Genomic DNA, 15,385 nt, shown 5'->3' with positions numbered 1-15,385 from the left:
GAAATGCAAAACTCTGCAGTGAAACCATATTTGGGTGAAAACTTGTTTGGCTTGTTCTCTGTTTCTGAGCACCTTATTTCTTTTTTTTGTTTTGTTAGGGTAGCTCTTGCCATCAAAGACTTAATAGGCTGTCTGATAACCATCTTCCATTGAAAAGCTAAAATATACGACTGCACACAGCCATGGATGCGCACTAAAACTTTGTGCTCTTGTGCTCACACACAACCTTTCACATCCACACAACAGGCCACAGGAAGCAGGTGTTTTCACATGCCTGGAGGGAGGAATAGAGGAAGAGGGGGGAGAAGGTAAGCAAGCACAGAAAGCAGTGGGGGGGGGGACTTGATGTGAACACAGGAGAAAACAGAGATGGACGTGATGGAGGGAGGGATGACGAGCGCTGAGGTCATGAAGAAAGGGAGGCGGATTGAGACGGGGGGGGGGGGGGGGGGGGGGATGAAGAAGAAGAACTACAAGGAGCAAGGAGATTGCATAATACGTGGATGTGATGGAGGGTTTTCTCTGATGCCGCATGTGGCGTAGCTGGGAGCCAGGGAGGTCAAAGGCAGAAAGTTAAGCTAAATAATGTACACAAGAAGTGGCAGCTGCCAGAAAAATACACCCCATCTTTCACAGAGGCCTGCAGGATACATTCTAACTAGGAGAACACTGTACAGACAGTTAGCTTCTGTCTCATTATTTTAATGCAGGATAAAGTGACCAGGGCCGGAGCTATTTCTTTATTCAGACTCCAAACACTCAGCAGATTAAGTTAGTTAAAGTAATTCAAATCAGAGTGACTGTCTCTAAATGTGCACAGAGAGAGTAAAGAATCACAGATAACATAGGGGTTTCAAAGAGCTGACCATCAATATTAACTGAATACATCCAGGGTCAGCTCTTTTAATAAATTGTTAAATGTAATAAATATATTTTATACATATTCCTTATGAATGTGTCATATTGAAAGTTAGCTACTTTTTATTTATTGACGTTTGTATTTTCTAACCTATTTCTGTATAGGCAATTCAAATTACAGCTTTCTCTGCTAAACCTGGCATCATTACAAGTCTCTCTCATAAACTTAGTTTAACTGGTTTTATATATTATACAGGACAATGCAGTGTACCTTCAAGGTGCTACACTAGCACTAGCAGTGATGGCTGTGGGTAAAATCAGACAGGGAAGACTTGTACACATGAAACTACAACTGGTGCTGGATAACAAGCGCTAAGTCCTTTAGGTCTGAAACGGTCTTATAGGTGAAATGACTGCATGTTGTGATATTGCTGAAATCATCCACCAGTATTTCTCCATTGTCCCACACTGTCAACAACATATCACAGCTTGAGAGATAGAACAGTGGAGTGTTTTTCAAGAAAGCATGAACGCAAATCAGTACTTGCACAGGCATGCATGCTCTGACAAAATACAGAGTGTAATGCAGAGCTACTGTAAAACAGGATACACCAGTGACTCAGAGAATTAATACGCAGGCACTGTTCTTCCAGTCCCAGGGAACGTGCAGCCATCTGAAAAGTGGAAATGGGTTTTGTAGGGAGTGAAGGCAACGCTCTCCTCAGTTATATAAGAGAAAGGCCCTTAGCCTCTCTGCCTCACTCGCTGACACGCAGAAACACACACCCATACATGTAAGCACAGTCACATGGGCATTTATGCGCCATTAACAACAACATGCACACACCTGACAGGCAGAAAATCATTCTTAAGAAGAAACAGCCTGGGGAGGCTCTGACACAACCATCTACTCGGGTTTAGTCAGTGGCACCGCTATTTATCAGATTTTACAGCGTCCTACAAAACAGCATTAGCTGGTGGCTGCGGTAAGTTACAGCACCTTGACTGAGGAACAATGCTGAATGAACACTGATAAAGGATTCTAGGTCGCCACTGGCTCTGAGTGCAAACTGAACAAACGTGCAGTTATTTTGAGGTGGAGCTATTCCCATGGTTTCTCTCTCAGGACTCTAAAATAAAGCCCAGGGTGAAACAAACGCTACACATTCATAGTGTGGTTGACAGAAATATCACTAGCTGGTGCTGTTCATTCCACACCAAATAATGAAGTTGTCAATGCAATGACTCATACATCCTGACAGATGAATACTGAATACATCAGAAGAGCATGTGAAGTGTGTGTGTGCATCAGAGGGTTGCAAAGAGGGTGTATCACATGGGGGCCAAAGACCCAGGATGCAAATACAAACGAAATCTGCAAGTGTGTCCGATTAAATTAGCGAACAGAAATTTTGAGCACTGGTACTCCCCGCGTGTGTTTAAGTATGTGCATAAGGACGTTGTCCTTTTTCATCATTGCTCCATTTCTTGCCCAGCTAACCACTGCCTGCTGAGTCATGCGTTCATAATAAATAGATAGCATTGCATATGATTATGTCCAGACAGACCTAGGTTCGCCCAAACTTAATCATAGAAGATTTCTGTTGAAACTCTTAATCTGCATGAAGCTGTTAATAAGACAGTCCCCTTCACTGACAAGCTGACAGCAGAGCTTCAGGCACAGCATTAGTAACACACAGGAAACTGTCCTCTCATCTGCATAGGAATTAAAGACGCCTATTGCCAGAGTTTGTCAGAGGAGAGGAAAGGAGAGGAGAAGAGAAGAGACGAGAGACGAGGAGAGGAGGTTGACTGGGGGAGAAATCCATTTAAATGAAAGGGAGAAGAGAGGCGTCAGCATTAGCAGTTAATCCACTGCAGTGAGAATGCTTTCTCTGTGCCTGCGGCCTCCGGCCTCTACCAGTCATCCTAACAGGAAGACTATAATATACACTACGCTGTATCACAAACAAGAGCTTTTTAACAATGAAGACCCAGAGAGATCCATCTATCAATCATCTATATACTATCAGGTTAAGTCACCATGCACCCCTTTGCTTTTTAAGGAGTCATATGAAATTTTGTTAAACAGTAACTATAATGACAATAAAGCTATCGTTACTGATTTTATTTTTGATCCCAGCGTTTGAGCCTGCTCCAAATAAACTTTTCTCACCACTCAACCGCACACATAAGACACTGCCAGTGTTATGTGTCCATGTTTCCTACCCCAGGGGAGGACCACGACAAAGGGAGCATCTCTCTTCTTTTCTCTCCCACCCCTTTTTCTCTGCCTCTCTCTCTCTCTCACCCACACACTTTCTCTATTTAGCTCACGCTTAAAAAGGCTGCCTAAAGATAGAAGCAAGAAGATGAACTGGAGCCAGTGAGTGTCATGGCAACAGTGCGCAGTGTTTCACAAACACTATTTAGATCAGCAGGAGAAAAAAGTTATAATCAAAGCCTATAAATGCAGTAGTGTCACTTCTTCAAAGGCACAGCTTACAAAATTTCAATGGGAAGACATGCCAGGACCGAAAGCCCGGGGATCATAATTCAGCAACTGAGCAGACAGCATTACTGCTATGAGAAGAGACACCTTAATGTAATTCATATATTGTAGTCAGTCCTCATTGACTGCTTGTAAATAACTGGAAATTTGAGACTGATGTGGAAAATGCAACTTGTAGCAATATACATTTGCAACTAAAAGAATTGAATTATTTGATTTCTGAGTAAAACAAAATACTTTTCTGATACTACAAATAAATAATATTCGTTGAAGTTTCCATATTTACCCCAAAGCAGGCTGGTAAGCTGACTTTTAAACATGTAGCTCCATTCTGATATAACGTAAGAAAAATCTTTAAAACAAAGAGACTGTCACAGTATGGTCTAACCGGTTTTACACCGCAGGAAATTCAGATTCTACATTCAAATTTTGGCCCTCTAAAGCAATGAAAAGGCTTAAGAGCTGTCTCATCCAAACTGTGATGTTAAAGACCTGAAGGATACATCTGATCTGAAAAGAAGCCTTTTTTTATTTTGAGCTTTTTAAAAACACATAAACATAATTCACTCACTACACTTGTCGAAATAATGATGACAAACGACTGTTTCTGGGGAAAAAACATATTTTACGAGTTTATATTGAGTTCTTTAGAGACCTAGAAAAACTGAACACACATGGAACAAAGACTTGAAACCTGAAATCTCAGCGGAGGATTGGAAATTAGCTACTCAGATGCGCTTCAGATTAAAGCACTTTAATTATTACAATAAATGAATGATGCACAGAGGTGAAAGGAACAGTGAGTTTGGGAGTGCAGAGAGATTAAAACATTCTGGAAAAAGTAATGTGAGCAAATTATTAAAAATTTCATTAGACCCAAAGTCATTTCTACTTGGATTGTACCCACAAAAGCACAGTTATATTAAAAAAGGAACAAACATCAGGGAACCTAATTTTTTCCTTTTTTGTGTCAAAAAGCTAAAAGCATAATTTTAGTGGTAGAAAAAAACCCTCAAATGTTGCTCAAAGTTAGACAAATCATGGCAGTTTTGGGGGGTAGAAAGAATAACATAAAGAAGACAACCAGACAATGTATGAAAAGGTTTGCAGACTCTTTTTGGGCACTGTTTGCTATATTGGGTCACATGTATCAAAAAGAGGAGTGGTTTCCTGACACTTGACCTCTATTTCTGTTGTTTTCCTTTTCTTTGTTTTCTGGATGGTTTTATTTTTACTCTTAATATTTTTCAAAACAAAAAACAGTGTTTGTCTTGTGCATTATAGTTCTGTAAGTAGAGCTGCTGGACCCAGCACTAGAAATGTGTGCCACTACCCTGTCAGGATGTATCAGAAGACTCTGTATCTCCTTTCACTAGAATCCTCTAGAGGCCACTTCCACTTCAAAGCATCGATTCCGAAATGCCTGGTTTCACCTCCCGAGCAGCGTTATTCCAGCATACTCTACAGCCAATTTTACACAACTGACACTCTAGACAGTTTTTAGAGAATCCAGCATGCAAAGAGTATTATTTAGAATTTACTGCTATTTCTCTATCTGCTGTGAAAATTAACAATTTGGTCTGAGTGAATTGCACTCGACACATTAAACAACACATCTGAAATGTTGGGTGTGCAACTCAGGATGAGTAATGGCCAAAGAGTTTGGCCATTAATCCACGTGGCCACCATCTTCACGGATCAGTCCCTTCATTATCTGATGAAACACTGAGCAACGCCTTGTAAACTCCAATATTAACGGTATCAGAGAGAAGCTATCAGTCATCACACCGTCCACTGTGTGCAGTGTTTTTTTTAAAATAAATCTGTCCAAAGGCCTGAAAAGTCTAAAAGAAAATAAAAGAAATAAAAATACGCAATGCCATTATTTGCAAGTGTGTGTATATCATACTCACTATGTTGACCTGTAGCGGTTCTGACCCAGGTCTTAACAGCCTCCTCCTCCTGCAGCTACCAGAACCTCCAGACCGCAGGCGCACTGAAGATGAGGACTGCCCCATGTCTGCTGGATAGAGACAAGAAGACACGCAGAATTGAGCACACATCAATTAACAATCTGCATATTTAAACAAATAAAAATATGGAACAATACCTGACTGTGGCAGGAGCAGGGCCAATGCAGTGAGAGTGCTGGGGGGGAGAGGCAGGGAGCGACACCGCTGGAGAGACGCCCTGTGTGGGGGCTCTAACGGTGACACACCCGGGGGGCGAGACAAGGCCTGGAGAACACTGACTAGTCAGGACACCTCAAATATTCCATACACGGTTACTCAGATGCACGCACACACACACAAGGCTGAATGCACACTCTCTCCTGCCCTTCACATTACTGCCTTGTCCCCCTTTTTTTTCTTTTTTTGTGCAGAGAATTAAAGTATTTCACATCCAGCAAGTCTATTCTGGTGCATTGGTCAGTGTGCATGCCCTGCAGCAAACCATGAGAGACTATACATCATGCCAACCAGGCAGTCTCTCAGGTTAAAATGAACTGACTCTGAGTTAGGGCAATGAGAGGTAGAGCTTATGGAAGCGATGAGGCAGAAAATTGGCCACAGAAAAAGAATGAGAGTGAAGGAGAGAGAAAGGGGAACCACAAGGGAGGACAGAAGAAAGTAAAAAGAAAGAAAGAGAGAAAGGCAGAAAGGGAGTATGAGAGCTAGGGATAAAAGCTGCATCCAAAAGTGCAGGCAGAGGCTGAGCATTGTTGCAGCTAAACAGTGAGTGGTATATAAATACTGGGTCAGTACTGGGATGCCCTTAATAGTCTGTGGTGTGTCTTTGATTCATTATGGGCTTGTGCTATATTTGTCAGTGAGTTGGTGGAGACTACTAGTGAGACTTGGCCTACCTTTTTTCCCTTTTTCAGTGTAAAAATGAGATATATTTATGTGTAATAGACACACCTACATAGACTTTATATAGCTGCATGTGTTGGTATATTTATGGGACTACTTGTCGTGTCTATGTTCATATTTATATGTTTGCTTTTAGTGAGTTTTTGAATGAATGCCTGTGTTAACATCTTACTCTGTGATGCAGTTCCGTGGACTGCGTCTCCCTAGTAACACTGGTTTCTATGACAGAGCAAGGCCTGGCGCGGGAAGCCATCCCTCTCTGCCCCAGAGAGTGTTGCACTGTGGTAGCAGGCCTGCGTCTCCTTCGGGAAAGTGAGCCGACCTCACTGTAATGGCTGTCGAGATCTCGGTCCGGGTTGGGTCTCCAAAGGTCCAGGACAGCTGATGCCGGGCGAGGACGAGGGCACAAGCGCTTCTGAGGTACAGAGGTCTTCTCTGTGCTCGAGTGGGGCAAGGCCGGGCCAGGCTGTCTTACACTGCAGCCTGTCTGGCTGGCAATCTGCTCACACAGCTGCGATTGGCACAGATACTCAGCAGTTTGGCCCAGATAAAGGTGCAACAATGCATTTCTTGTGTAGGGAATTGAGAAAAATGTCTCTGCAGGTTCAACAAAATATACCTCAATTTTTTTTTTATTTTTAAAGTTTCTACCCAGTAGCATAATTGCAGTGGATCAGTAGGTAACTGAATGCCAAGACTGTTGGCAAATCAAGGGAAACATCAGCACAACAGACATGTGGATTTCATTTTTAAATAATTTGTGATTACTGAGAAGGATTTTCTTGTCACACGCCATCACGTCCCCTAAACAGGGCTTTGCAGTGTAAATGTGACAAATTATTTTGGCACAACTTTGAGCTGTAACGCTCTTTTTAGCAAAGCTCGGTGTACACAGCTTCACAGTTTTTGCTGTCCATGTGCAATGCTCTTGCCAAACTTGTGTTAATTCAATAACTTATCTTGATGACAGGCCAAAACACATTTGTGCTGCTGTCAGGTTTGTATCACCTTGACAGCAGGTGATACAAACCTGATAGCAGCAAAAACTTTGTAACTACCAGCCTCTCACGTTCAAAATCATGAGTGTACGGCTGAATTAACTAGATCAATTTCACTTAATGAGGTACCACAATACTTGAAGCAAGGCTTTAAGTATTATGGTACTTATATTAGTAGGGAAACAAGTTCCCCCAAAGCCAGTGGGTTGCAGTTAAGTCAGTGTGTGAATACATAATCAGTGTTTGCAGTTTTTTTTCTACTGCTGATCTGTGTACACATTTGGCACAAACAGTTCTGCAAAAAAATGAAGTTGTGTTTTATTCCATTTTCATGCCACAGCTACTTGGCTTGTGAACCTTAATTAGGCTGACATTTATCACCCTACAGATTTCAGCTAGCTCTTTTAAGGCTTACTTGTTTAGTTTTTCACTGACGTCAAAAAGCAGAACTCTCAACACACGCAGGTTTACTAAGCCCTTTAAAAGGATTTGGGTTAAATAAGTGAAATTCTGCCCTTCTTAAGGCTCAAAACATTTTCCATCTTGAAATTCTTCAGTAGGCTTCAAGTTAAGTTACATCTTGTAATACTGTTAAACATGAATTCTTTTTATCTGCTAATTCCTCCTTCTGCCCCTATTATCTTTTCCATTTAAGAGTGGCATCAGCGTAGAACCCTGCTAATTTACAGTGGGACCAAACATTAGCACCCTTCCCAAAACACATGCTCCCAAAGCCCTTGCCTTTGCATAATAAGCCCCTATGAAAGTGTGCTGAGTACTGAGATGTCATATCTGATTTTGTCATTAGGAGCTGGGGCCAACATGTCCTGACTCGTTGCTGTGACTAGAAGGGAGATGACTAATTCTGCCACTGGAGTGAGAAGGGAAGGGTGCTGTCATGATGCGCGGATGTCACAGAACTCTGGGCTGCCGCAGTCCCACACACACACACGCCTGGCTCTGTGGGAAACATGGGGTTTCGTTGCAGGCTACAAAAGGCCGACTAAGCAAGAAAAGGCCAAATTCCTCCACTATGGTGTTGTGCACCTTTACAATTACTATTTCCTCTTTTCTCCAACAGATGGGGCAAAAGGACAACTGCAAAGCAGGTGCCCAAATCATGTCATAGTCTAGCTCTTTGAATGATTTTTGTTTTTTTCTGACACGTATGCTACCTGCATGCAACCAAATCACCCCTGGTCCCTTTTAGCTTCTACGTTTGTTTGTTTTTCAGAAGCAAAAGAATGACCATGATTAAAGCAGTTACATAAATGATATTTTCAGCATTTATGAAGTAATGACATGACGCATGCTTCTGGCAGTGTTAATATTGTGAATAAAAGCCTGCAATGGAATGTAGTTATGGCATAAAAACGTGACCCTTTACACATGAAAAAGCCTTTCTCTAAAAAATAACAGAAAAACAAAGGTGGTTTAACAACACAAAGTACACACTTGTTTACTGAATGCATTCATTTGAATTCGGTGGCTCATTAGCTATTTAAAGTTACCTACCTTAAATATTTCCTCTGTGGAATCTGATGCTGGTACGCTATTGGTTGTGCTCTCTTTATCACCTTGTTGTGATTGGACATTCACTTCCTGTATCTGGTGGGAGTCAAGCGGAGCATCTTGGGAATCCTGCTCATTTCCTGTCTGTCCCGCTACATTTTCCTCTTGACAGAGAGGATCTGATTGGTCCCTTTCAACTTCTGCTTCACTTTCAGCCTCCGTGTTTAAGCCTAAATGAGGGACATGATTTTCTACTATGGCCTCGGACCGGAGGTTTGTCTCTCTGTCAGCAGGTTTGTCTGTAACTTCAAAACTCTGAAGGCCATTGACAGCCTGAGGTCCTGAGCAGGGCCTAAAGGCTTTAAGGACCACTGTAGGTGATCGTCCACCTGTCACAGGTGCTGGAGTGTCACCATCAAAGCTATTGGAGTGTAAGAATTTACTAGTCACTGGTGATGAAGGGGTAGGCTGGGATGTTGGAAGTCCTTCATTGTGAAGTGTCAGAGACACACTGTGAACATTGTCCACTGCGCGCTGTGGGGCCCGTGGGGAGCTCATCGGAGTCTTCTCCCCCTCCGGAGGAGAGAAGGAGCGTGATGTTGTTCGCCATCGTCTAGCTGTCTCTGCAAAGTTGTTGAAAATTTTGAAGAGACCACCAAAGTGCCCCTTGGTGTCGGACTGTTTTGGGGGAGGTGGCTGAAAGTCTCTGACACTCTCAAAGTCCACAGAGCCATAGTCTGAGTCTATTGTTTTGTCCAGTGAGGGAAGCTCAGAGTCAAAGCTCCTCTCTGAATACACAGGATTGGTCTTCCCCAAAAGGGAAATCCTCCTCAGGTAACTCCACACATCTTTGTGCCTCCTTCCTCCACTCCGGTGGGTCCTCGAGCTATCTCTAGTGCTTAGTTCTTCACAAGCTGCAGCAGTTTTGTTGCAGTTGGCTGAATTGTTGTGGCTTCTTTTAGTATAGGAAACTTTTTCAGATGGTTCGCAGCCATTCTGAGTCACAGCCTCGCCCGTTACAGTGGATTGATGGCCATCCATAGAAGTTGAGAGGTCAATGTCTTCAAACAAACAGTCAAACTGTGCTGTATAGCCAGCATACGAATGCCTCTGGCCACGCTGTCTAAGCGTGCCACCACTGGGCTGCTGAGGTGTGCCAATATCACGGCAGAAAGACTCCTCATCCACCAAAGAGCTGGTAAACTTTGCAGTGGACAATTTCCCTGCCTTCCCTCTGAATACAGCTGGGGATTTAAGCTTCTTGAAGGATCGAACTTTGTCAGCGAATGAGAGTTTCGGGATGGAAGTCTCCCCTGGCAAAATCATGGAGTGGGGTCTCCTCTCCAGCTCTGAGACAGCTCGCTTTCGGTTCAGGATCCTCCAGATGCCCCCTGTGGCACGAGGCCTCCTGTTGACCTCCTGTCTGTCCTTGACAGGGGTCTGAGAAGAGGCAGCCTGGGTCTCTCCCTGCCCCTCTGCAGGCCCTGTTCCAGTCTCCTGAATATAAACACTGCTGGTCTCATTCTCCACATCCAGAGAAACATTAAACACACGGTTGACAAACCCATTAGGGTTGTTGCTCTCAAGGGCAGGGTTGCCTGTTTGCTCCATCCTCTCTCATTCTACGGTGTCAGCTATCAGTTCCAATGGACATCATGTTTCAGGCCCTTCCCTTTCTCAATCACCTAGAGGAACAAAACCACATTTTTATTCAGGAGTTTGACATTAAACTGACTGTCTTGTCATTTTATATCATCCTTACTCCAATGTAACTCGCTCAGAATGCCTGCCTGTAGATGGGCACCACAAATGTGGGAAATATCAGTGGAGGATATTAAATAAACTAAATTTTATTCGCAGGTCAAACATTCAAGAATAACCAATACAATGAGCTTAAATAGTGAAACACAATGACAGTATTCAAAGTCTCATTCTGTGATTGCGAGAGGCAGACGTCTGTGCAACAAGTCAACACCCAGCGCCCCACTTTCCCAGTATTTTGCCCATATTATTCAAAGTAATTATTTCAGACACAGTTGCCATCCACCATTTAAACCGAGAGGATGTGTTGTCATGGAAACACCCACTACAGAGATGTGTGGTTATTTCAGGCCCGCTCCAGCTGTGACATCATCAGAGCTCAGATAAGCTCCCTCTGAGGAAGAAGATGCTCGGTGACACAGCGAACCCACCACATGCTAATAGCACCCCTTCCTACTGTAATCCCTTTAAATGTATGGAAGCATTTTGTGTAATTGGAGGCCCCCCAGCACAAATCTCTGTTGTTCCTTCAGATCACAACGAAAGATGCGTTTCAATTAAGCTGGCCTCTCAGCACAATTTTACAATTCAATTTACTGATAAGCATTTCAGAGGGCTATTTAAATAAACAGTAGCTGCGCAAAAAGTAAAGAAAAAAATAATTAGAAAAAGAAGAAATGACAGTTTTACAAGCGCTGTCTAATTACACACATTAGCTAGTATTTATTTTAGCATTTAAACAGAAAAGTTCATGTACTTTTTTAAAATGGCTTTAAAAGACTGTTATTCTCTGATAGCAGCATTATGAGTTTTGCTCAGTGTTATACACCCTGCTTGGTAGTTATACTGTAATGAGATATACACTAAGTTTCACTAAGTTTTGGCTTTCAGTATTTATCGTGTCACAAAAGTTTTAAGGGCACCAGCAGCTCGCTCTACCCCGCTGTCAGTGAACGACAGACGGCTGCCGCACTGGGCGTTTAAGTCATTTTTAAAAAAAAATGGCGTCAATAAAATTAACGTTTTGCCTAACGCTAGACTGAAGTGTAAAACGGGCTTTTAAGTTTTTAACCACCTTAAAAGTGTTTTAAAAAGTGAAAACAAGGAAATAGCGCAAAAGTCAGCCGATGTGGGCTTCGCTGTGAAATTCACGAACTTCATAAACTTGCTTGTCAAGTAACACCCGCGAAAAACGAACTGTCTTCTTCTCCCTTACAATTCCCGAGTCTTCCTGAAGAGAAGTTAGCTGTTGGAGCTCACAACTTACCTGAAAGCAGAAAGCTTCCCCCCTCCGTGTCAAACAGGCATCGTCGCTGCTGTCGTCAAAGTCAATAACAGCAGTCGCTATTAACGTCAGCCAGACTGATCCGCCGTCCTCTGCGGGCTTAACTTCTATCCATGAGTTAAGTCGTGGACTGCAGCGACTCCTTTGCCGATCACGTGTGTTTTGGGGCTTGTAAAGTCCGTCCGCTATCCTCAAGACTCCGAGAACGAGTTGGACAAACCGGTGAACTCTTGCCCTGTAAGATTCTACAGACGCCGACACTCTGATTTGTGATAAAGCTCTCACGCAGACAGAGAAACACACACCAACACCCCCTACACACACACACACACACACACACCTAGACACACATGCCTGCACACCAGCAGAGCAGCTGTAATTATTTGAGTTAAACAGGCTCATAACAACGCGTTTAGAGCTAAATTATGCTGGAAACATTTCATTTTATAAATAATATTTATCACATTTTTAATCCCATTTTAAGTCTTCAGCTCATTAAAAACCCCTCATCTGTTTTCCACTCGCTTTTTAAGCACATATTTATGTATGTTTTTGTTTTTTCTCTTTTCTTCTATTTGTTGGGTGGGTTTATGAGAAAGCACTTATAATTTCTAAAGGAACATCAGTGAAAACAAGTGATTGACTGAACTCTGGTCTCACTAGCTGATCCTCCTTTGGGATTTGCTCTGAATGTGAAAATCCTTCTATTGAAATGACACAATGGGGAGAGGGAGCTCTGGAGAGGCAGGGAGGTGGTGGTGGTGGGGGGGCTGAAGGAATTCACAAAACTAAACAGCTCCAGAGCTCCATAGCCGTGAAAGAGGAGATGGTGGAAGAAGGGGGCCTAAATTTAAACATTTCCTCTTTGTCCTGTTTTTGGGCCCATTGTCATCGCATAGCATTCTCCCTTCTGCACAGGAAGGAGTGGATCTGACATCAACGCTCTCGGGCTGACAATGCCAGGAAGTCTGTCTGACTGTATGTAAATATCTCTGCGTGTCCATGCTTCCCTTGCTTGCCCATGGAGCCGTACTCCTCTCCTCTGCTGTCCCTCGAGTGCTCCAGGGTGTAGCGGTTGTAGTAGCAGCAAGACGGTGATTTACATGCTACACTTCCCCAGATAACTCATAAGCAGCTGTCACTGCGAATTAAAGCCACCTCATCTTCATATGACCCCCTCTTACGATGGAGCATCTTAGGTCACGTCTTCATTTGCTGAGCTAATGGCTACATTTGACTGATTTAAATTAATGCCTTCTGTCATTTCTTATGTGTTCTGTTCATCTTTTCTCATAAAGTTAACTTATGTCTTTGTCCTCTCCTTTGCCTCCAGTCCCTCACTCCTTTCCTCCCTCCCCTTACTCACACTTCCTCAGAACCCCAAGCAGTCTTCCTGCTGTCCCCGGGCCATCACAAAAGACATCCTGGCTGAAATGGGACAAATGTTTCAGCTCAGATCTGGTTTGTACAGACAGAAAAAGCAGCCTCTGATCTTTGGAAAATAAACTCATTAAAGCAGCATCTTGTATGAGGGAAAAGAAAGCGGGGAAATGGGCAATGAATTGAGATGGGCTTCTGCCTGAAATGATAAGTTCTGTTGGTGTCTGGCGAGCCGCGTGCATTACAGCGAGTTTATTTTGTTGCCCATTTACCCCGAGTGTTGAACACTCGGAACAGAGCTCTTTGAAATGATGTCACTGGCTTCTCGTTTTCAGAACAATCAGCCTCTTCCTCCTCTTCCTATGACACGGTCCGCACTCATTGGTTTTTGGTGGAGATTACTGGAGACAAACCCAGTTTAGGCCCAGCTGTAATTATTTCGCCAGTCTTTGTCAAAGCTGCTGAGTGAAAACAGGCTGCTGTGAAAAAGCCAGACAGACAGGGAAGGGAAGGAGGGAGGGAGGGAGGGGTTGGCCGATATGTTGTGATATCAAATGAAAGGCTTACTAAAAGCTTGGGAACTGGATTCGGGAGGTGTAGGTCATGTGAGAACAGCTGGGAAGTCGGGGAAATCTTGTTTTTCGGTGCAGGTGTTTGGAAAACACTGTGGAACTTTAGCACATGTCCCTAGATGGCGCCGATTGCTGGCATGAGAAGCCAGTGGGCTGTCACGACCGTGTATAAGACTCCTTATGCATGACCATGCTCTGATGTAAAGTCACACACACACACACACCCATATTTGCCCACTTTTGGTGTAAAAAGTATTTCCAGGTAGCACTCGCCTCCGGTGGCAGACAAGAGTTTGAATTACACTGACATTCCTGACATTCCCTCTGCACTGACCTGCATATTTCCTTGGCTTGGGTGCACATGGCACAATCCCCAAATCTCACTCACACACACACACACATCTGAGCTCATCCTACAAGCTAACGCTTTGACATTTGACTCTTTGAACCTTCCAATCACTTTGGATTAATCAATCATGGGACTTTTTTTTTGCACACTTACACACACACACATAAATACCACCTCAGTCGGCACACGCATACGGACAGCTGGAATGTGCTGAAAGGTCTGAATGTTGCTGGTGATTGGAAGGTCTCACAAAATGACTTATCTAGCAGTGATCTGAGAGACAGCAAGAGGGAGAAAGAGGTGCAGGGAGGGAGGGAAAAAAAGGAATGAGGGGGATTTGACAGTGTGTGTGTGTGTGTGAGAGAGAGAGAGAGAGAGAGAGAGAGAGAGAGAGAGAGAGAGAAGCTTTCAGCTGGGGACTTTCAGCCATTATCAGGATGAATCTGAAAACAGGAAGGCGGGTTCCAATAAACAAGACGAGCGGAAGGCAAGCAAAGTTCTACTTCCTGTTTTAGAGCAAGGGAGGAAACAGCAGATTTTTTAGGAATTTAAGTCATAAGTGCACTCTGGATGGACTTTCTTCATAAAACATTAAATGTTCTTGTTTTTTTGGCATTTTCGGCATTTTTAGCATTCAGCGTTTGTCCGGCCTAGTTTCGCATGTGGCTCAGTAGGTTCCTGCATGTCCTCTATGTTTTGTGGCTGTCAAAAATCTAAACTTCGATGATGCAGATATTCACCCCAGTTCTTTATCAGTGCGTTGTTTATTTGTCTCTTTCTATACGGGCCCTCGGGGTGAACTGAACTTGGCTGTGTTTTTGGGTCAGTAAAAGTGACAGAAAAGCACCCTGGCACCATTTCCACTCATCTGGGTGCTTCCAGATTCTTCAGAGAGCAGTGTTTCTGACTGAGAAAACCCAGGGGACTTTGGAAAAGAAGGGTGGGATTATAGTCAGCAGAGGAGGGCTGAGGAGAACAAAAGGATATAGAAACTTTGAAGATCATTCTGCATCTTCTCAGCACAGTGTGTCAGTACAGCTGAGCTGAGTCAAGGCCTGAGATCTTAGGCGAGATCTCCTACACGATCAGTAGCATGATTGATAGTAAACCGGCATTCCTCGCACTGAGTCGTCATTGGAAAAGTCCTTTTAGAGTTGTCTGTTTTATCTCCGTGATGAATGTTGACCTCTGACCACGTCATTGTTTCTGGTCAGTGTCCGCTGTGCTGGTTTAGCTGTTGAAATCAAGTTTAACCAACTGTGTTTTTAACAGATACGAAACAATA

At 43.4% G+C, this 15,385-nt stretch overlaps 1 protein-coding gene across 7 annotated transcripts in view; it reads right to left on the bottom strand.

The window, feature by feature from the left end:
* The window catches only part of arhgef9a (Cdc42 guanine nucleotide exchange factor (GEF) 9a), a 53,203-nt gene extending 41,101 nt beyond the window's left edge, over positions 1 to 12,102 (bottom strand). For 2 of the 7 annotated variants that reach the window (XM_085171673.1, XM_085171655.1), the window contains exons 1-5: positions 11,782 to 12,102; positions 8,757 to 10,438; positions 6,416 to 6,754; positions 5,481 to 5,607; positions 5,284 to 5,393 (exon numbers count right to left, since the gene is read on the bottom strand). In XM_085171673.1, the coding sequence (XP_085027799.1) occupies positions 5,284 to 5,393; positions 5,481 to 5,607; positions 6,416 to 6,754; positions 8,757 to 10,364 (2,184 nt within the window). In that variant the 5' untranslated portion in view covers positions 10,365 to 10,438; positions 11,782 to 12,102. The remainder of the gene's footprint in view (positions 1 to 5,283; positions 5,394 to 5,480; positions 5,608 to 6,415; positions 6,755 to 8,756; positions 10,439 to 11,781) is intronic. The other 5 variants (XM_085171636.1, XM_085171681.1, XM_085171645.1 and 2 more) reach the window with 4 other exon arrangements.
* Positions 12,103 to 15,385: the final 3,283 nt, after the last annotated feature.

The sequence above is a fragment of the Neolamprologus multifasciatus genome, chromosome 2, assembly GCF_963576455.1.
Source record: "Neolamprologus multifasciatus chromosome 2, fNeoMul1.2, whole genome shotgun sequence".
NCBI lineage: Eukaryota > Metazoa > Chordata > Actinopteri > Cichliformes > Cichlidae > Neolamprologus > Neolamprologus multifasciatus.
Note: the sequence above shows the minus strand (reverse complement) of the source record. Positions and strands in the feature narration are given on the sequence as shown.